Raw genomic sequence first — 20,788 nt, 5'->3', positions numbered from 1 at the left:
TCTCCTCTTCTTCTTCTCTTCTTTCTCAAACCCTAACTCTCACTCTTTTAAAATGGAACAAACTGATCTAAAAATCAGTCTAACACAACAATATAACCCAAAAGAAATTGGTTAGGGAAAAGACCAAAATACCCTTAAAATTTCCGGACGGATTTCCTGCCAACTGCCCAACTTCCAAAGGGCATAACTCACTCATACGAACTCAGAATCGAACAAACTCGGTGGCGTTGGAAAGATCATTCCACGAACTTTGCAACCATAACTGGAACTACACCTAACTCATCTTGAGCTAGAAGTTATGACTGCTCAAAGTTGGCCAAAAACTCACCTCTTTTCCATACTTGGCCAAATTTCCAGATTTTTAAATCTTTCCAAAAATGACTATTTCCAATTCTAAGCCTCTTCATAATTATTTCAAATCGACGGTTGTTAAAGCTAAGGTGAAGGCTGTGCTTAATGAGGCAACTCGGTGTTCGAGAGAAACCGAGTTGATTCGGGATAAGTTGCTCGAGAGAGAATTTACCCCCACTATAGTCTAGCCTAGTCACAAATGTTCAACATTTTACTATCAAAAGCATGTAACCTATAGTCTAGTTTATCCCGTATTCCTATCACATCCCAAGAATCCCATCTCCGTATTCGCATCTTTCATTACATTACTGTTTTTAGTTGTTACTTGACTACAAACCCCCATTGATAATTAACGTTTGCGTCACCCCTTTTAGACTTAGTATGTTTTTCCTCAATAATGTTTTTAGCTACGGTTAAATTTAGCATTTTTGCGCTTAACCATTAATTTTCAGGAATTGCTCCCTTAGGACTCGACCCCAACCCATTCGGTTGGGTTATATTACTATTGTATGATCGTAGACACTTGAATTGGAAGTTGTGTCTTGATTACGCAAACATCAACTACTGCCAAATTCCTTCTCCTCTTTTTCTTCTACCAGATTATCATGACTGTTGGAATTTTTTCTTTCTGCATATTCATTCAAATCTTGATGAGAAATTAAAGCATGTAGTTGTTCCATGGGTTGAGATTTCTCAGATGTGACTGCTGGATTCACCATAGCCCTTCCTATATCTTTCTTTGTTAAATCTTGAAATCTACCCTCCCTAATGTCATCATAGGCTATCTGCAGAGGAATTACTTCAGATGACTCTTCCACAATGTAATTTCCTTTCCTTGCTCATCTTCTCTATGTGTTACAATTATATTATTTTCTTCTTGTTTATCTGCAACATCTCATTTATACCCATCAATGTATTCATTTTTCTTTGATTCTCTAGTACTAATTTCATTGTCTTGTTTTGCACGATCAGCATTACATGAAAATTGGTTCCAGAAACTTCAATTCCCCTTTCCTTGATTCTTTTGTGCTCTCCCTCCTTTCATTAATATTTTTTTAGTGTTCCATTTCCCTTTGTAATTAGCAAAAGCATGTGCAATCCAATCCTTTGTAGATGTGATATGCTTATTTGTTTTGTCATGTGCATTGCTTTCTAAGCCTTTTTTCCAATACTTCCTGGTGGCTTGTCTTGCTCTACTGGTAGTTTCTTCTTATCCTTATCCAACTCTTGTGCATCCCTTTCTCCATCATCTATATCTATTAAAGTTGCAAATATATTATTGGAATTGATTCCCTTTATAGGAGTAACTGCTTTATCATTCATGACTTCATTGGCTTTCTTGGTAAACCTCCTATTTAGTGGGATTCCATGTCTTCCTAACCTCTCTCCTCCTTTGATTCTCCATAATACATTCTGATTGTTGCTTGCCCTTCTGCATTTGTTCAGCATCAGTAATAATTATCTCTTTATTGCTGTTCTTTCTCAATTTTGGATGTAAGACTCTATACTCTTCTTCTTCATGACCTTGGACCTTGCAATGTTTACAGTATTTCAGAAGCATATCATATGGTATATTAACCTTCTCTACTCTGGACTCCTTGGTATCATCGTTTCTTACCTCAACCTCCACAAACTTTGGAAAATCAAATAGTAAGTCCACCTGCACTTTGACCCTAGCACAACTTGGTCTAGTCTTGTTAATTGTGGCCATATCTAGATGTATAGGTGTACCAATTGCAGAGGCCAAAGAAAAAAAAAGGTTCTTTTACAAAGAAAGTAGGTTTAAGGTCTGGAAAAGAGACCGATGCCATGACCTGAGTAGTTTCCTCATCAACTCTAAATTTTGCATCATAGATTAAAGGCCTCATAGGATATGAATATCCATCTTTAGCTTGAATGTAAGACACTTTTTGACATAATGTTGATGAAGTCCTCTTGCTTCTCACATCGAATTAGTACATGTTGATTACGAAGTAATCCAATTTTGCATTCTCCTTTTATATTACATTGTCTAGGTATAGCATTCCTAAGATCCTCCAATTCTGGCTAGGCATTTGAAAATTTTCCAACTATTGCAAATTAGAAGTTCTATGATTTTCATACGATTAACTTCATCTTCTGTCCAAGACACTCTAGGAATTCCATTATGATATTCAACTTTCTTCAATGGAATATGAGTGATTAACGTCTCAAATACACCTCATCCGGTTCTAGGTATAAACGGTCGTTAACTAGTATAAAATCCAACGAAGAGTTGGGGTCGAACCCACAGGGAGTAGTATGTGTTTGAATTCAATTATGAAGTAGTAAATGTGATTTAATTAGTTGAAGGAATATAAATTATCGAAATCACTTAAATAAGTTAAAAGGGTGACAAAAATGTCAGGTGGGGAAATTTGATATCAATCAACAACCACAACAATAACGAACAACAAGGGTAATCAAATGATTTAGAGGTACTTGGGGGATTGACCAATCAACTGCCAATTATACTAAATGGGTGTTAGCTAATTACTAAAAGTTACTAAATCTTCGTGAGTAGAATGGACCTTAGATGAGGTAGTTTCCTCTCAAACAACTACCTCGCTTCAATTGAGTTCTCTCGAACCTCAACAGACTAAACATGAAAACCAGCCCACAATCTCACTCCATCTACTCTCTTGAGCTAGATAGGTAGAACGGGACTTAGGATTCACTCGTTCGAGCTGAACTCACAATAGCCCAATCACTACGAGTGCTAATTTATAGCCTTGGTTTTAAACTTCTCTATCAAGCAAGCATAAAACACTAGTAACAATGAAATCAACATTCAATACAACAAAATAACAACAACAATAAATCAGACCCACTTCGATTTGGCAAAACAATCAATAATTTCTAACACCTATCAGCTAAATTAAGCAATTAATCACATGGTCAAACCCCTAAGAATGGGGTTTTAACTAGTCATCATAAAAAGTAAAAATTCAATACATATTACATGTTCCATAGTTGGTATTGATTTCCAAAACCTTAAAATGAGTAAACTTAGCTTCAGTTACAAAACCCACTCGAAATCTACTTGAAAATTGCTTCAAAAACCAACAAGAAAGTGTTTTCGTTCTAAGTCTGAGTTTTCACAATGTTTGGATACCTTTTCTCTTTACAAAAAGTCAATTTATACTTTTTCAAAATCTGGCCCTTGGGGTGATTCAGTTAATTAAATCAGGCTTCGCCGACCAATCGACGAATCGCCAATCACTCTTGACCATCGCCCTCTTAGCTCAAGTTTTCATCTATTTCACATTGTAATTTTCGGCGGTCAGTGTCAGGGTCGCCACTCGATTTCGCGATTCTCCCTTTGCTCTTTTTCATCGTCGTTCTGCTTGCAGCCTTACCGATGGTCCTGTAAACTTCGGAGGACCAATCGCTCTTCACTGATCCAATCGGCGATTCGCCAATAGGGAATGTTCCTCGCCCAATTTCTATCATCTCAAGAGTGGCGTACTGTAACTTTGGGCGAGCTAAAGAGCCACTCGGTGGTTCGTCGAGTGGTCTTGGCGATCACCAGGATCACTTTTCTTCACTTCTTCAACTTGCTTGTTCCTTTTTGCATGGTAGTGTCCTTACCTTGCTCCTTAGCCTTCATAGCTGCAAATCAACACTTTAACATCAATTTAGAGCACAAATGGGGAATTTGAGGACACTTATACTATCAAAGCAAAGCCCTAAATGAGTTGAAATCTCAGACTCATCAAGGAGCTACTGTACTTTTCGGAACCAATATAAGATTAAGAGCCTTGAGAATATTAGCAAAGTTATCAGTTTCGGATTCCTTACAAATATTTTCATTAGTCAAACCAATACGTTCCCTAGGCAAACATGGAACAACGGGGGCATTTGTATTAAGGTGAGGTGTTTTTGGATGAATAAGAGGAGGAAACAAATCTATATTCAACGAAGAAACCTGATTAGCCTTAGAAATAGGTTGATCAGTGGCCATATAGGCCATGAACGGGGTAATTTAGGTCAAAAGTGGTGGCAGCTATGGTGGCAGCTTGCTCTTCAAGATTCCCCCCTCATTAATCGCAAGACATATTATGAGATGTGTATACTCTTTTTTCTTCACTAGATTTTTTTTCTCACTGGATTTTTCCTAGTAAGGTTTTAACGAGACACATTATCTATGGACATCCAAGGGGAGTGTTATAAATCCACTGAACTAAGTGGATTGTCCATTGAGTTTATCCATAAACTTATACGTATCATCTATGTGTATTCTCTAGGTTCCGTGAACCTTTTTGGATAAGAATGTATCTATTTATTATGATACTTAATATGATGACTTTTGGAGTGATTTCTTAATCTATAAATAAGGTTATTCATTCACCATTGTAAGAGACACACATGATATTTTACGACAACTAATGATTTTTTCATTTAATTAAAAATATAATGGTGAATATGATCCTTTTTTTTTAAATACCTAACCCATCAGTGGCCCCCTAAAATTGGCACCAATTTTCACTTAAACACCTTAACTATGTTTTGTTCATTTTAGACATCTCATATCATATCCCGTTGTGTCATTTTGACACTTTTTACCGACATGGCATAATGAGTGTAATACACTCAATACCAGTGCGTGAAAGACTCATTTAATCATTTTTATTTTATTTTTATTTTCAGTTTCTTCCTCATTTTTCAGCTACCATCTCTCAAACTTGAATTCCTTCCATGAAGAAATAGTTTTGATGATACTACAGAAAAAAAATGAATTTCAACACGAAAAGATTTCACAAAAAAATAAATTTTAACCCATTAGAAGGGCCACGATTCATGATGTCGCAAAGAAGAAGGGCAGCGGAAAATCTTGAAAAAGACGATGGGTGGGGTGAGAGAGGGACGGAGAAGACGATGTGGGTGGAGAAAGGGCTAGGGTTAGGGTGGGTAGAGGTGGAGAAGATGCTGGGTGGGTGGGGTAGAGCATATGACCTTGGTGGGGTTGGGTTATTTTTTTAAAATAAAAAATTGTGTAAAAAATTTCTCATGTCATTTAGTCATTGACTACTTCTTCATTCTACTAAAGTATCATTATATAAAAATTATTTTTAATATATATGCCACATGATTTTATTTAATTTGCCACTTTGACACACCATCGGCGAGTGTGTTACACACATCTTATATATTTGACAGATTGTTAAAAATGTGTTAAAATGACATAATGCAGTATGGCATGAAATGTCTTAAATGAATAAAACTTAATTAAAATGTTTAATTAAAAATTGATGTCAACTTTAAAGGGTCACCGATGGATTAAAACTTTAAAAGATTTGATATAACCCTTTTTTTTTTTTTTTTTTTTTAAGTTTCACGCTTTGGGGTAATCATGACTCCCCATGTGCATTTCAATAAAACAGAAATAGGAGTAATGTAACCCACCATCTTGATTCCACCTTCCCGGCTTTGCTTAACCCGTTTTGTCAGATTCCGCTACTCTTTCCTTTTCCTCCGGTCTCGCCGACCTTCCGGCAGGCCTTTTTACCGGCCGAATCTTGTCAGTTTTCTTCATCTCTGGCGATCTCACATTTCATAGGAGATACCTGGCGGCAATAGTTGACCTGCAATGAAACCGGCGTCGTTCACCGCTACTTTCACGATACTCTGCATTATATTTACACTGGTCGATTACGATGTCGTTTCATGTTTGCGCTTTTCGGATGTACCGGATACCAGTCATCGGACTGCCATGGTTCTCCCACTCTTTCCCCCCAAAGACACATCGGTTCGTTCCTCACCTTCCCAACTCTCTGGTCGACTTCTCCAGAAATCCCCGGTGAATGCTCAAATGGCTCTCCACGACGATCTACTTATCAACGGGTCAGTTTCTTCAATTCACTGCTACGATCTGTTCTCAACGGTTGTATATGTTGTGTTTTTTTTTTTTTACCTTAATTACAGTCGCGATTGTTTCCTCATATAAAATGTTTTGGATAGAAAATCTTCTATTTTTTGAGTATTAAGATTAACAATGCCTTAATTGAAACGAGTGATTTAGAGTAATAATTGAGCAAACAAATTGGCATTTTTTATTTGGACTTAACATATCCATAATTCAAGATAATCACACTGGAAAATGAATATATAATACATTCTTGCAGAGCAACTTTTACTTTTTTGTTGATTTGTGGCAAATTACTTTGATGTAGATATTATACAACCCGTCTTTGGATTGGAACTCCACCCCAGAGGTTTGCTCTTATAGTGGATACTGGGAGTACTGTTACATATGTGCCTTGCTCTACGTGCGAACAATGCGGCAAGCATCAGGTAGGCACATTTCTGATTATTTTTTTTCTGTTTTAACTTTCTGTATATTAATTTTGATCAAGAACTTTGGGATATTTGGATCCTCAGTTGTATATATTTTCTGACTGATAATAGCTCAATACGACATAATTATGGATAACACCTAGTTTTTTATTTTTGTATGTTTCTTCAGTTACTTGAAGATTTTGATGTGGTAGAAAAATGTGTAAATTCATGAACTATGTTATATACGGCTCTTTGGTTATGTTTATGAGGGAAAGAGAAGTTGCTTTTAAGGATTTTATCTGCTAAATACAAGCTTAATCTCATGTGAATAATTGATTCACACTTTTTTTATTCCATTTTGTGGAAGAACATTCTATGGAATTTCAAACCTCAGATGATTATCAAGTCTTACGGTTTGCTGACATTGGAATAATAAAAATGCAGAAAGAACAAAATGTTAGTTTGGATCCTTGCTATCTTGTTTGGGAAGTCCTGGTCAATTGACAAGGAATTGGGCTTGCATTTTTTTTTTATGTGTCACTCATGATTGCACTTCTTATTAGATGCATTTTGCGTGGAAAACAGTAATTGTCTTGTTGGTGAAGTTGTAAGATGTATTAAATAAGCACCACCCATTATAAGGGCGAATAGAAAGAACTACTGGAATTAAGTGAAGCGCTATACAACTCTGAAGTCAGTCAAAAATATCTGCAAACTTGATGATGCTGGTGGAGTTTCTAAGTTCAGCCACAAAAAAGTGTAGACAAAGATGTTTCCTACTCTGGGCTTATTGAAAATAAGAATAAAAAGTTCCTTATACTGGTATGAAACAATGACTGTCCTTCAAATGATCTTTTCTTTTTTTCCTTCAACATACACAAAACAGAGAAAAGGGTATCAGTTTCAATAATCTTACATTCTGCCTTATGACTACCTTAGCAGAAATTACTTAATCGAAGTTGTCCAATTTTAACCCATGAAGAGTTTGAGCACAATGTCAAAATGAATCTCATTCTTTATCTAGGCATTCTAAATGAATCTCATTACCGTAAAAGAATATCAATAACCTATTCCTTGATCCTAAACTAGTTAGGATTGGTTATATCAATCCTTAATATACATTCTTCTCTATTTAAGCTCATTTTGTTCCGATGCTAATTATCTATAAGTCAAATAGGTATTCTCTAAGAATCACACATATCCCTGCATGGATGTGTCCCACCTCTATGAATTTTGCAAAGTATAACCGGTGCCAAGCATAGCAGACCCCAACTTGTTTGGGTTTGAGGCATAGTTGTATAATTGGCGCCAAACATGGATTGAGAAGGACGGTTGTAGTGGGTTGACTCCCATTGTAAAATACAACTATGATAAGTAATTTGAAATATAAGAGAAGACGAAAGGAAAAATTAAAGGACTAAACAACCTAAAGGTGAAGTTTGATCAATATCAATTTCTAAGCTTCTACTTATGAAACAAATTCTAAGACACTCATTGTTGCTGAGCTACAGATTTCCTTGCATGCTTGATTTGTCTGATGATGTTTTACATGAGGTTTATTGTTTTGTTTGATTTTTTTTATTTTCTTGATGACCATGGTGTCCGGACCAGCTTTCACGCACCTCGACTAATTCCACATGATACTTGTTACCTCCCACCAGTAATGGGTATCATGTAACTCTGTCCACCAAGGCTAGGACATTTTACTCATTTGATCTTAATCGTAAGGTCTGCTAGTGGATATACAAGTATAACGAATTACTACCCTTGATAACTTTGTAGCGTATAAGATTGCAATAGTCCAAATTGTTGATAAGAGTTGCTTAATTTTACCAGTTAGATTCTATTGCATTTTGATTTCTATAATTTGGTTGGTCATAATCCTCTGAATGTTGTTCTACTTAGGATCCTAGATTTCAGCCAGAAATGTCAAGCACCTATCAGCCTGTAAAATGCAATATTGACTGTACATGTGACAATGAGAGGGAGCAGTGTATTTATGAAAGACAGTATGCTGAGATGAGTTCTAGTAGTGGGGTGCTTGGACAGGACATTGTGTCCTTTGGAAACCAAAGCGAGCTTGCACCACAGCGAGCTGTATTTGGATGTGAAAATAGGGAAACTGGTGATCTTTACAGCCAACATGCTGATGGTATAATGGGCTTGGGTCGTGGGGATCTCAGTATAGTGGATCAGCTTGTTGAGAAACATGTAATTAGTGATTCCTTCTCCTTGTGTTACGGAGGGATGGACTTCGGTGGTGGTGCAATGGTTCTTGGTGGAATAAAACCCCCTGCAGACATGGTCTTTACCAATTCGGATCCTGGACGCAGGTATGTATTGGAAATAATTGCTTTAATGACACTGAAATGTTAGGTGTTCTCCTAACAAATGCACTTGATAAACTTATCCATTTACTCTAGTCTCGGATGGCAACAGTCCATATTACAATATTGAGCTGAAGGAGATACATGTTGCTGGGAAGGCACTGAGTCTGAATCCACGGGTTTTTGATGGAAATCATGGGACTGTGCTTGATAGTGGTACCACATATGCTTACCTTCCAGAAGCAGCATTTGCAGCCTTCAAGAGTGCTGTAAGATATATTTCTCTTAATTTCTCGCTATTATTTCTGTCATCTTTGTCATGCATTCTGCCTGAGAAGAGTAGTGGAAAGTAACATGCTTGTAACAAGAAGAATATCTTGAAGTTGAAGAAATTAAATCTGGGAAAAGTGAGCTTCATTTGTATAATGTGTCAGTAATAATGTCTTTTTGATTGCAGAGTCCTATTTTTATTTTCTTTTGGATGTTTTTTAGGTACTATATACACCATTGATTGGCGGAATGAATTTAGGGATGACAATTGGGACAGGGCGGCACGGGGCAGGGGCAACAACATATAGGGCAGGGCATGGCAGTAGAACAAATAAATGGGGCGGGGCAGGGAGGGCAGGGAAAAAAAATTGAATTTTTTTATAGGGAGGGTTGGGAAAAATAGGATTGACCCGTTTATTTTATTCTTTTTCCATAGTTTGAATCACAACGTCGATTCAAATTGAAGCCATGTTCTTCTTCATCTATGTCTCCGCCAATTCAAATTGAGGTTTGTTAATGTTTATCTCAAGAAAAAAATAATTAAGAATAGGTCTTAGTTAACAATAGTATAATCATAATCGTTGCATATTTTCCCGATAGGAGTTGAAATAAAGCTTTGATAATTGATATGCATCTCATTCCTATTGAGAAAGAAAATCAGATATTATGAAATTTATCTTTGGCAGGTTTTTACACTAAGTAGTCATTTGTTCAAATTGTTAATTGAATTACATTCACCTTTTTTTATGTCACACTGTCTTTTTATTTATCTTTTTCATGGTGTTAACAAGAAGAGAAGAATCCAACTTAATTAGCCACAAACAGTAGCTGGACGAATTCAAAATTATTCTATGAATGTGCATATAAAGCATTAAAATTGTGTGAAAAGGAGGAATTTTTTATGAGGAAATCAAATGTACATTCAGGTATTTTAATGTACAATTAGATTATTTTTTACACTTTCAAGATCAACATCGTTGATCAGAAGTTCAGAGCAAAAGAAAAAGAAAAAGAAATAGCAGATAAAACACTTAATTAGTTTGGTGTTGAGTTTTGAACTATATCGTGCAGTGAACTAAGAATAAAATATTTCATGTAATTTCGGGAACTGATTGTTCATCCATTTTTTAAAAAAATAAATCAAAAGAAGTTAAAAAAACAAAAATACCATGGAGCAAAGTGAAAAATAAAGAGGAGAAATGAAAGATAACATAAAAGGGGCGGGGTGTGGTGAGGGGAGGGAGGTCATAGCAAGGAAGCACATTTTTTGTTGGAAAATGCTAAATGGGACAGGGCAGGGCGGGTCAAAATCTTAGCAGGTGAAGGCTTGCCCTGCTCCGCCCTGCCCCATTTACATCCCTAAACAAATTACCACATGCTAGTGTGACAACAACACTCTTATAATCAGTGGGACTTGGGACCTAAAACCTCTTAATCTCACTTAAATACCGGATTAGGCTTCGATACAACTACACAAGTTTGAAGGGAAGAAAATAATTTGTCATCCTACTATTCCACCACTTAACCATTTTACATAAGGTCATCTTAAAGGACTACTCATTTTACATTGCTTAACCACTGACTATATTTAGTGCTGATTATTGTCATTGTTGCTTAACTACTAATTATAGTTGATTTTTTTTTAAAATTATTGAAATTTAGAAAGTACCAGGAATTTTCTCATGGGATGTTGGAGAGAAATCGGAAATCTTTTTTGATATATACAAACATCCTTACTCTAGAAAATGAAGAAGATACATACAAACTTCTTGTGGAGTTGCTGCAAACCTTTGATGATTGTAGTTTCTTGCCATCCATTCCTTTACATTGCATTTTTTCGTGTAGGGGGAAAATGTGATTGATGATTTCTACAGTAATTCTATGTGTTACTACTTACTAGTTAGTGGGTAATAGGTATCGTTTAAAAAAATGGGAAAATCAGAAAAAGTTTTTCTCTCCGCAATGAACTTCTGGCAATTTTGTTTTCAGGTTATGAAAGCGGTTCTTTCTCTAAAACTGATTGAAGGACCTGATCCAAATTATAAAGATATCTGTTTTTCTGGTGCAGGAAGGTAATATATATCAATACAAAAGAGTTCTTAAATCATTTCCATTTTTTCCCTTTAACTTTTGGTGTCGCTAGAGGTATCAAGTGTCATCTATATTTCAGTGACATCTCACGACTCTCGAAATCCTTTCCACCTGTCGACATGGTATTCAGCAATGGAAAGAAACTCTCTCTGTCCCCTGAAAACTACTTGTTCCGGGTAAGCATCTTACTCTTCTCGTTTTTAAACTACCTTGCTGATGAACTTGTACCCCCTTCTGGCTTTGGTCTCCTGATGTCTCCAATTTCTTTAAGTTCGTATTAACTGATATACCCCATTTTCTTCGCCCGAACTTCTGGCTATGAAGCACTCAAAGGTGCGTGGTGCTTATTGTCTGGGGATATTTCAGAATGGGAAGGATGCAACAACTCTTCTCGGAGGTATTTCTTATTTAATATCTTTTAGCATCTTTGGTAAGGCTTATTTTCCTTATTGTTCCTTGTTGTACGTGCTGTCACATTCATGCTTTTACTGCACAGGAATTATTGTCCGCAATACACTTGTAACGTATGATCGTCAACATGAAATGATTGGTTTCTGGAAAACCAATTGTTCTGATTTATGGGACAGACTCAATTTATCTCCTCCACCTCCATTGCCCTCAGGCTTGGATAACACAAACTCCACTGGAAGTATGTATCCTACATTGGTTCCTACTGGATCTCCTGGGTATAATGCATCTGGTACAGTGTACTACTATCTTTTACCCATCCTTTTATATGCCCGTCAATCATAGCTTTTCTTTTTCCAATTATAGTGTGGCGTACTAATAGGAACTTTTGTATCTTGTTTCTAAAAATTAATTCATTTGAAGCCTTATTACTTTTCCCCTCTATTTTAATCCATTTTGGTTTCTGGTTTGTTTTGTGAAAAATGTTATCAACTTTGAATTGCAACATGTTGTTTTAGCTCTATTGCCTTTGTACAAGTTAGCTCTGTTATTTTCTTGTCTTGACCAATATCAGCATATGTGTTGACATTTGACCATAAGTTTGGATATTCTTTCACCGAGATAAATGTCTTGAGATCTAGCATCTAACTTATTGAGAAGCACTTTCATGCATAAGAATTATTATAACTTCAAGACGTTCAACATTATTGAGCTGGAAAAAGGTCTGGTTAAATGCAGAGAGCAGAAGCAACTAGATAATCATTCCTGCTACTATTTGGTGGACTATGTGGAAAGAGAGAAATCTTTGAGTTTTTGAGAATAGGGAGAGTAATATGCAGCAAGTTAAACTGAATTGTATTCTAACTTAGTGTTTTTGATGTAATCGGATTTACTCTAATGTCTCTATCATTGATGTTTTAGACTCGTTATAGGGATAGGACATTGCCTTTAGAGTTCATTATGTAAATATGGTTTTCAGTACAACCCATGTACTGATTTACAGAAATAGAAACAGTTACCAATCTAAAAAAAAGGGTCTGGTTAAGTGAAGTGGATTGAGGACCATGAGATTTCAGTTCAAATCCCATTGGCAGCAAAAAAAAGCTAGATGATTTCTTCCCGTTTGTTCAAGCCTTGTTTGATAGAGCTACCAGATACTTTTATTGGTGGTAGGTAGCAATTAACTCGTGGAATTAGTCAAGGTGCACATAAATTGACCCAAACACCATGTTAAAAAGAAAAGGTCTGGTCAAAATTTGATTTGGACTAACAATTTCAAGGAATATAACAATTGCCACCAATTGGATGTGTATAAATCTTTTGCCAACCGTCTCAAATTCCTCCACTAGCTTAGACTGACGAGTTCCCTTCCGTATATCTGCACTAGAATCTTGGTACAGTTCTTGAAGACCTATGAGACAGATGTCTTGTTTGACTCTTTTGTAATGTCAAGTGTATGAGATGACACGATAATTTTGAAAGATTAGGCATTTCTGTTAATTAGAGTTCTACTCTCATGTTAAAGCAAGATTCTAGTGCAGATATGTTGGCAATTAGAAGTCGTTTCTACTGCGTATTCATCTTTGATCTCAATTTGCAGGAGAAATTAAGGTTGGATTCATTACATTCTATATGTCACTGAGTGTGAATTACTTGGACTTGAAGCCTCACATGACAGAGCTTACTCATCTCATTGCCCAAGAGTTGGACATTAACTTCTCACAGGTATTTTGGTTTGAAAATGACAATTTTAGTTAAATCCAAATTTGTCTGAATATGTCTCATCTTAGAGCTAAATGCTCTTCTCTTTCATGTTACTTAATCACACTTGTCTTTTAACTTATCATACATGATGCTTCTACATATTGTGAGATTCCTTGCAGGTCCACTTAATGAACTTATCGACAAAAGGAAATGATTCCCTTATTAAATGGGCCATCCATCCAGCAGGATCCGCAAATTATATGACAAATGCTGCTGCCGTGGTGATTCCAAGTTCTAAATATTTGCATATTAATCCTTAACTTGAACAATTTTTGTGTATTCAACTATTCATTATATCTATTTGCAGGAAATAATACACCGTTTGGCTGAAAATCATGTTCGTCTTCCTGATACATTTGGGAGTTACAAATTATTTGAATGGGGTATTGAGCCCCCACCAAAAAGGTATGTAGGCAATCTCTGTTCTTGCATTTTGATTAACTAGTCTTTGGGCACGTGCGTTGCACGTGTATCCCGTATGAAAATCAATAAAAAAAGATTAAATGCATATAATAAATTATTGGGAGGACATGTTATAAGTGTTTCTCGATATTTCCAATCTATTGCCCTGTAGATATGTCTCAAAATAGGCATGGTCAAATTAAGCGTAGCCGTCTATAAGCAATTAAGTGTACATACTGTCATCAACAACTAAAAAATACGTAAAATTCTGGTCAATTAAAAGGTGATTAGATATCAACATTTGTAAAATATTCTAGGAAAAGCATCGCAAGTTAAAGAACTACATTTGTTTGCATTTTACTACAACAAGTACCTATATATCTATCAAGAAAATTTGGACAAAAAAAACAAATGTGCTATATTTTGCTAGCAAAACAACTGCAATTTCAATATATTAAAAGTATAAAATTTATAAAGCATAGTTTATTTTCTATAGGAATCATCATAGCAATTAACTATCATGTTTAGTTTTCAGAACACTTCTAAAATAGTTTCAGCTGCAATTCTTAGGTTCAAAGAGAGTTGATCATCATTCGGCATCAAACCACATATGTACAATACTCATTTCTTTACGTGTGAATATACATTTCTAGCTATTTCTTGCACCTATTAAAAAAATTAGAAGATTATCATTCAAATGAAGTTAGCAAATCAAACGGAAAAATCTAGATTTTATAAGAATGTACCTGAAAATTAGAAGACACTTTTGTACCCAGTTAACAACGAAGCATATGCTGAATGACTAATATTAGGTATGTTTGTATATTGTAGTCTTGAAGATTTGATAGTAAAAACTGTTTCATATTCAACCCTTCGGGGTGGCCCAGTGGTTTGGGCTTGGGACTTCCATGTTGGAGGTCTCAAGTTCGAAACCCCTTGCCAGCGAAATCAAGGGGTTTGTCTTTTGGGTCGAGCTCGTCGCACCAGGCTTGCCTAGTGCGGGTTACCTCTCCTATGTGGTTTGCGAGCTATTGCATAGGAGCGGGGGTTTTACCCTGTGCACACCCAAAGGGTAGTGGCTGCGGGTTTCCCTTGTCATCAAAAAAAAAAAAAACTGTTTCATATTCCTCACCTACTTAATTGGATTCCTTTCAACTTCTCATAATTAGCAAAAATATGTTGCAACTTCTATATTAATTGAAACTTTAGTGTTCATCCATTACCATCAAAAGAAAGAAAACAAATATTTAAGGAGAATTCATCTTTAAAAAAATATAATATTTAGCTGTTTCACACGTAATAAATGAGCTGAACTTCTCATTTTACTCCCCTATTATGTAATTGAAATATTACTATTTAATTAGATACTTAATTTATGTTTAGATTAATTATTTTATTACATTTTAATTTAGTGTAGGGATAAAATCGTAATCCAACTTTGCACTTTGGAGCTTCCCACTTTTAATAGTATATGATTACTCCGCATATCCTCATCCTTACGGGTCTTCTTTTTTTCTTTTCACCATCCCTTTACCTTGTTAGTGTTGTCTTCTTCTCCAGAATATTAACTGGTGAAATCCCCTTGTGGAACAGTACAGACTACAGTGTGCTTGAAATTGTTGGTTTTAATAGTTTTGCCAGCTCACATGACTTTCGGAGCTTGGTTATGGACTGATTGTCTAAATTTCTATCATTTGTTATCTATGAAGAATAAGATAGTGGCAAAGACAACTGGGCCCGTTATTTGAGCTTGGATGAGGGAGGGGTGTTGTGTTTGGTAATTTGCTTGTGCAGATTGGAAGACTGTTCCATAAGCTTCTCAAATATTTTCATTTATGTGTCTTTCTTTCCATTGGTCTCTTTAAAAAAGAATGTTTCTTTCTATTTTTAGCAAGTTTTGAATTTTAAAATTCCAATCCACTTCCTTATACAAATGATGTGGCATGTTTATGACGAGAAGGCAATTTAATAAGACCACAAGATTCAAACGTTTTCTTTTACTTTTTTATACTTCACATCTAGTCAAACTAAGTAACATAACTGTAATAGAGGGAATAAACTTTATGTTCCCCAACCAATGATTAGTATTTTTTCTGTTAATCAATGAAAAGTATTTTGTATTCTAGTAAAGTTTCCAACAAATGCTTAACGCTGAAATTTTTACCTATCAGAATTTCCCCTCCTGCTGTAATGGGTTGATTTTACTTCTAAGATAGTTGTTTAGGTCTCATTTGTTTTCATTAAGTTTTAGGCCTCTGAATCTCAATACGCATTTGAATGATTAAGATGTTGTTTCTCTATCTAAACACTGAATGATTAAGACCATTTGTTTTTCAACATCTGACGGTACATATTTATATATACATAATAAATATACAAATCATAGAAAAATTAATTAAATGTTAAATTTGATAAAAAAAATTAAATCATTATTTGATTAAAAACAACATTTATGCTTGCTAGTGACGGTAGAGATAGTTTGTAGTGGTAATGGTGATGGTAATAGTTATTGTTAGTAGCTAGCAATGATGGTGGTGACAATTGTGATTGTGAAGGTGGATGGTGTTGTGGTGACTATCATAATGGTGGTGCTTGGTAGTGGTGTTGGTGGTTGTAATGGTAAATTTGGTTTATGTTAATAGTTGATGGTGTTGATGGTGATGACGGAAGAATGTGTGGTAGTTGGTGATGCATTTGTGGTAGTTGGTGGCGGTACTAGTTATGATGATGGAGATGGTTGATAGTAGAGATTGACCACAATGGTGGTAGTGGCTGATAGTGGTGGTGGAGGTGGCAACGGTTGTGGTGGTGATCGAAGAATGTATGATGGTAGTTGGCGGCGGTGCTAGTTGTGATGATGGAGTTTGTTGGTAGTAGAAATTGACTATAGTGGAGGTAGTGGTTGATAGTGGTGGTGGCGGCTACAGAGACGGGGGTGGGTGCAATGGATATAATTGTAATGATGGAGGAGGTAAATGTGTTGCCAGTAGTGAGCAACGGTGGTGGTTGTGATGATTTCACGGAGTCACTTCTTTCCTGCTTTTTGGTATTCCTATATGGTCTTGACATGCATCCTTTTGTTATTTAGAACATCTCTTACATAAATTTCTATGTATAAAGATTTTGCTGAACATAATCCTTACTATCCTGAGTGCTACTTGTCCATAACTCATTCCACATATTGCTAGATTTGTGTGATATAAGGTCTTGATTACCATTGTTTTGTTGCAATGATATAGGACTGGATGGTCGCGAAGTTACTTGATCGTAGTTATAGCATTGTCAGTTGTGTTGATACTTGGATTATCAGCTTTCCTAGGATGGTTAATATGGAGACGAGGGAAAGAATCACCTCTTCCATATGAGCGTGTTGAAAGTGTTGAAACTGTTGTGCGTGAACAAGAACTTCAACCACTAAAGTGAAACAAGTCTTGCCACCCTGAATGATGTATGCTGAAACATATGTGCAGGCATTTTAGAAGCAGAAGCACTGATATATTTTTAGCCTAGTTACAGGTTGACAGAATTTTTGTCGAAGTTAATAAGAAATTGTCACCAGTTATAGATGATATATGTCAGCATCATACTTGGGGGAGGAGTACAAAAAGATCTACTCCCCATTTTCTGTAATGTCACATTCTCTTGTGAATATTGTAAGATATCATATAATGAAGAGGTTACAGTTGCTGATTCCCTCTCCCTCCCTCCCTCCTTCCCTCCCTCCCTCCCTGTGGTGGTGGTGGGGGGCTGAGGAGGAGGTTTTGCCTAGTATTGGAAGGTTGCTCTTTTATGAAGGATGTGTTAGTCAGCTTTCAATCATATATATATATATATAAAAGAGAACCCTAGGCTTGCTTGGCGCCACCACAAATCAAGATTTCCTTTTAATTTATTTATTTCCAAAATTAGCATTACCCTTTCATGAAAACTTGTGATTTTTATGAAGAGTTACGACTTTTATGAAAGGTTGTAACATTTATGAAAGGGGGTGACCTTTTCGAAGAGTTGTGACTTTTCCAAAGAGTTGTAAAAATAAGCATTTGCTCACATTACCCTTTGTTGTCTATAAATAGAGGGGGTTTCTTCTCATTTTAAAACAACGAAGAAAAATTCTGAACTTCTTTTTCTGCACAACTAAATATTTGTGTATTTTGTTCATGTTGAGTAACTCATTAACATCATGGTTTTTGCATCAATACACTGGTGAATAAAACCGCTCTATCGTGAGATGATCTATTTCTTTAAACCTCAAGTAGTAGAGATGACTAATTTCCTTAAGGGGACACTGTGCATTCAGTGGACTCGATTTTTTTCTTTATGTTTCATTCTATTGTTACAAATCTTGATATTTTTTTACTGTCATTAATTTATGCTTATGATATTAATTGTTGTTTTTGAGTACATATTTTAAACTTTGTTGTTTAAGTTTCTGCAAAGTTATTGCTATAAGTATTTGTTAGTATAGATTAAATAACACATTAATTGAGTATTCACACAAGTTTTCTCTATTGAAATTGTTGAAGGTACAATAAAAAAATTCCTTAAAGATTTATACTACCATCTCTTGAGGACAGTGTTGTTTTTGAGTACATATTTTAAACTTTGTTGTTTAAGTTTCTGCAAAGTTATTGCTATAAGTATTTGTTAGTATAGATTAAATAACACATTAATTGAGTATTCACACAAGTTTTCTCTATTGAAATTGTTGAAGGTACAATAAAAAAATTCCTTAAAGATTTATACTACCATCTCTTGAGGACAGTTCAAATTTGGTATGTCATTGTAAGGACATAAAGACCTTAAAAACTTTATTGCTCGTTGATGTGCGAAGTGAACCAGGAAAAGAAGACAAGAATTAATAATTTTTTGACATGAGTTCAAGGATGTGTCGGATGACCTATAGAGAAATATGACTAGACTAGAGCCTCTTTTAATCTCAAAGACATGGTATGGACATATTTTCAAGTTTACGGCAAGTTTTAAATACTTTTCTTGAAGTAATAAATGTGTTTCTCAACATTGGGATTGGAATAGAAGTGTAGTTTCAAATTGAACTCCATCACTCTGGTATGTTGATTTTTAAAGAACACCAAAACAAACTGAATAATTTTGTATAATATTTTTTCCTTTTAAGTATATATAATAAGTTGAATTGTTGTCCAATATGATATAGTCTCCCTTTAATTTTCTATTTTAATAATTACTTATGATATATTTAAATGGGGAACTTTAAAATGATGTACGTAAAGCAAAAGGGAGGGCTAAGAATTAAAATATTTGTTAACTTTTCTTAGCCTTTTAAAATTTATTTATCTCTTCACTGATGATTATTTATTTATTAAAAAAATTAATATCTCAGGTTTATGTTCATTTGATTTCTTAAAAATAACAAATAGTAACACTACCTGTAAGCAAAAGGATAAATTATAAAATCAAATTAAAGATGATTAATGAAGGATAAATGATAAGATGTTATAAGTATTATTTTCCTTTACATTATTAATGTTCGTTACTATGTAATCTTGTATGTAAGAGATAATATAGTTGTTTAGTTTTAATGACTGATACGTTTTTAAGTATTATTTTATAAATTCTGTAATATTAAGTTCCCGCGCGAGGCGCGAATAATTTTACTAGTATATATATATTTATATAAATCTTGCTAATATTATGCTACTCAATTTTGAAAGTAAAAGAATATGAAATTTCTGATTGTAATATAATTGCTTATGCTAACAATTAGTGTTGCGTGAGCGCAATATTATAGTCTGATAAATAAAATTAAGATTTTGAGATCACCTTTTTTTTTTTTAAAAGAGTGATAATACTTCACGGGGTCTTGTTCAAAATGAGGATTTGAGAGAAGAAAAGGTAGAAGGACAAAAGAGTATTTTGGTAAAGTATTTTTTCTTATACTATACTTATTGATATGGATCCTAAAATATTGATGCGACTCTCTTTTTCTTCAATACTCGTGCGATTTGCCCAATCTAATACAACTTTGTGAATGACCACCTCGATTGCCGATCAATCTACAGTAGAGACTGACCAGACTTACTCCAAAAAAAAAATCCAAATCTTTACCACCCAAATTCTCCTCAATAACCGCTAAATGTGCCTATTGAAGATGTGAATACCCTTAATAATAATTTAGTTCTAAATGAAGACAATACTGATACAAGAATATATGCATGCAGATTTGGTGAAACCCCGTACTATCAACTCACAACTTAGATGTAAGCGGGGTCACGTTGAGTTGATCCCTATCATGGGTTTATTTTGTATATCAAGGATGTTTTCCATAACAATGCAGAATATGGATTCATCAGTTTTTCCAGATGCAGATGCAGATTTTGAGTTGATCTTCTTGAAAGTCATCTCGATGTTTTTGAACTTTGATTTTTTTTAAGAGAAGAGATGAGAAGTAAAGATTGTCCCACTGGGCGTGCAAATTTGTATGCGTCTAAAGTTTCAATTCTGAAATACAACAAACAGGAAAGGAAAATAGCAAGCAAACAACAATATTTGTATTTGAAGTTATGCGAAGGTTACAATCTTTATAAAATCTTTAAGAAAAGATATGTAATCCCCTGATTCTTCTCTTCACAGGTGTTCTTGATTTGATGAAATACTTGCGGCTCAAGAATACTTGCGGCTTAACACTTGGAGCGAAGACTTCTTTGTATGCGGAAGACTTGCAGATCACCACTGAAAAGCAAGGATTCTCTATGTATTTCTCTGTGTGTATTCTTCTTTTTCTTCCTCCTTTTTGTCTTATGAGGAAGAAAAAGAAGAATACACAGAGAAACTTGATTCCAATGGAATTTTTCACAACTTGATTCCTATAGAAACTTACCATAATTTGGTTTTTAGGAAAA

The 20,788-nt window shown here is 35.0% G+C and overlaps 1 protein-coding gene and 1 pseudogene across 3 annotated transcripts; one reads left to right on the top strand and one right to left on the bottom strand.

Moving 5' to 3' along the window:
• LOC107062744 (uncharacterized) overlaps positions 1 to 20,788 on the bottom strand; it is a 137,709-nt pseudogene that overhangs the window by 53,160 nt on the left and 63,761 nt on the right.
• On the top strand, positions 5,722 to 20,759 carry LOC102593398 (aspartic proteinase-like protein 2). 3 transcript variants are annotated; one of them, XM_006339907.2, is made up of 12 exons: positions 5,722 to 6,213; positions 6,543 to 6,663; positions 8,554 to 8,981; positions 9,088 to 9,244; positions 11,235 to 11,317; positions 11,416 to 11,512; positions 11,661 to 11,733; positions 11,833 to 12,036; positions 13,345 to 13,469; positions 13,628 to 13,729; positions 13,816 to 13,913; positions 20,520 to 20,759. In XM_006339907.2, the coding sequence occupies exons 1-12, from the start codon at positions 5,960 to 5,962 to the stop codon at positions 20,527 to 20,529; spliced, it is 1,752 nt and encodes a 583-aa protein (XP_006339969.1). In that variant the 5' UTR covers positions 5,722 to 5,959; the 3' UTR covers positions 20,530 to 20,759. The 3 variants fall into 3 exon arrangements, with proteins under 3 accessions (XP_006339969.1, XP_015169113.1, XP_006339968.1); XM_006339906.2 differs by lacking the exon at positions 20,520 to 20,759 and adding an exon at positions 17,150 to 17,603 and having other exon boundaries at positions 5,723 to 6,213; XM_015313627.1 differs by lacking the exons at positions 13,816 to 13,913; positions 20,520 to 20,759 and having other exon boundaries at positions 13,617 to 13,720.

Source organism: Solanum tuberosum, unplaced genomic scaffold (assembly GCF_000226075.1).
Source record: "Solanum tuberosum cultivar DM 1-3 516 R44 unplaced genomic scaffold, SolTub_3.0 scf00011, whole genome shotgun sequence".
Classification (NCBI taxonomy): domain Eukaryota; kingdom Viridiplantae; phylum Streptophyta; class Magnoliopsida; order Solanales; family Solanaceae; genus Solanum; species Solanum tuberosum.
This window is presented reverse-complemented; position numbering and strand designations above follow the sequence as displayed.

Coding starts and splice junctions, on each gene's coding strand:
- LOC102593398 (XM_006339906.2), top strand. CDS start 5,960: ATGAAACCGGCGTCGTTCACCGCTACTTTCACGATACTCTGCATTATA. Junction 8,982..9,087: donor AATTCGGATCCTGGACGCAG/GTATGTATTGGA, acceptor GGATGGCAACAG/TCCATATTACAATATTGAGC. Junction 11,513..11,660: donor CTGAAAACTACTTGTTCCGG/GTAAGCATCTTA, acceptor CTGGCTATGAAG/CACTCAAAGGTGCGTGGTGC.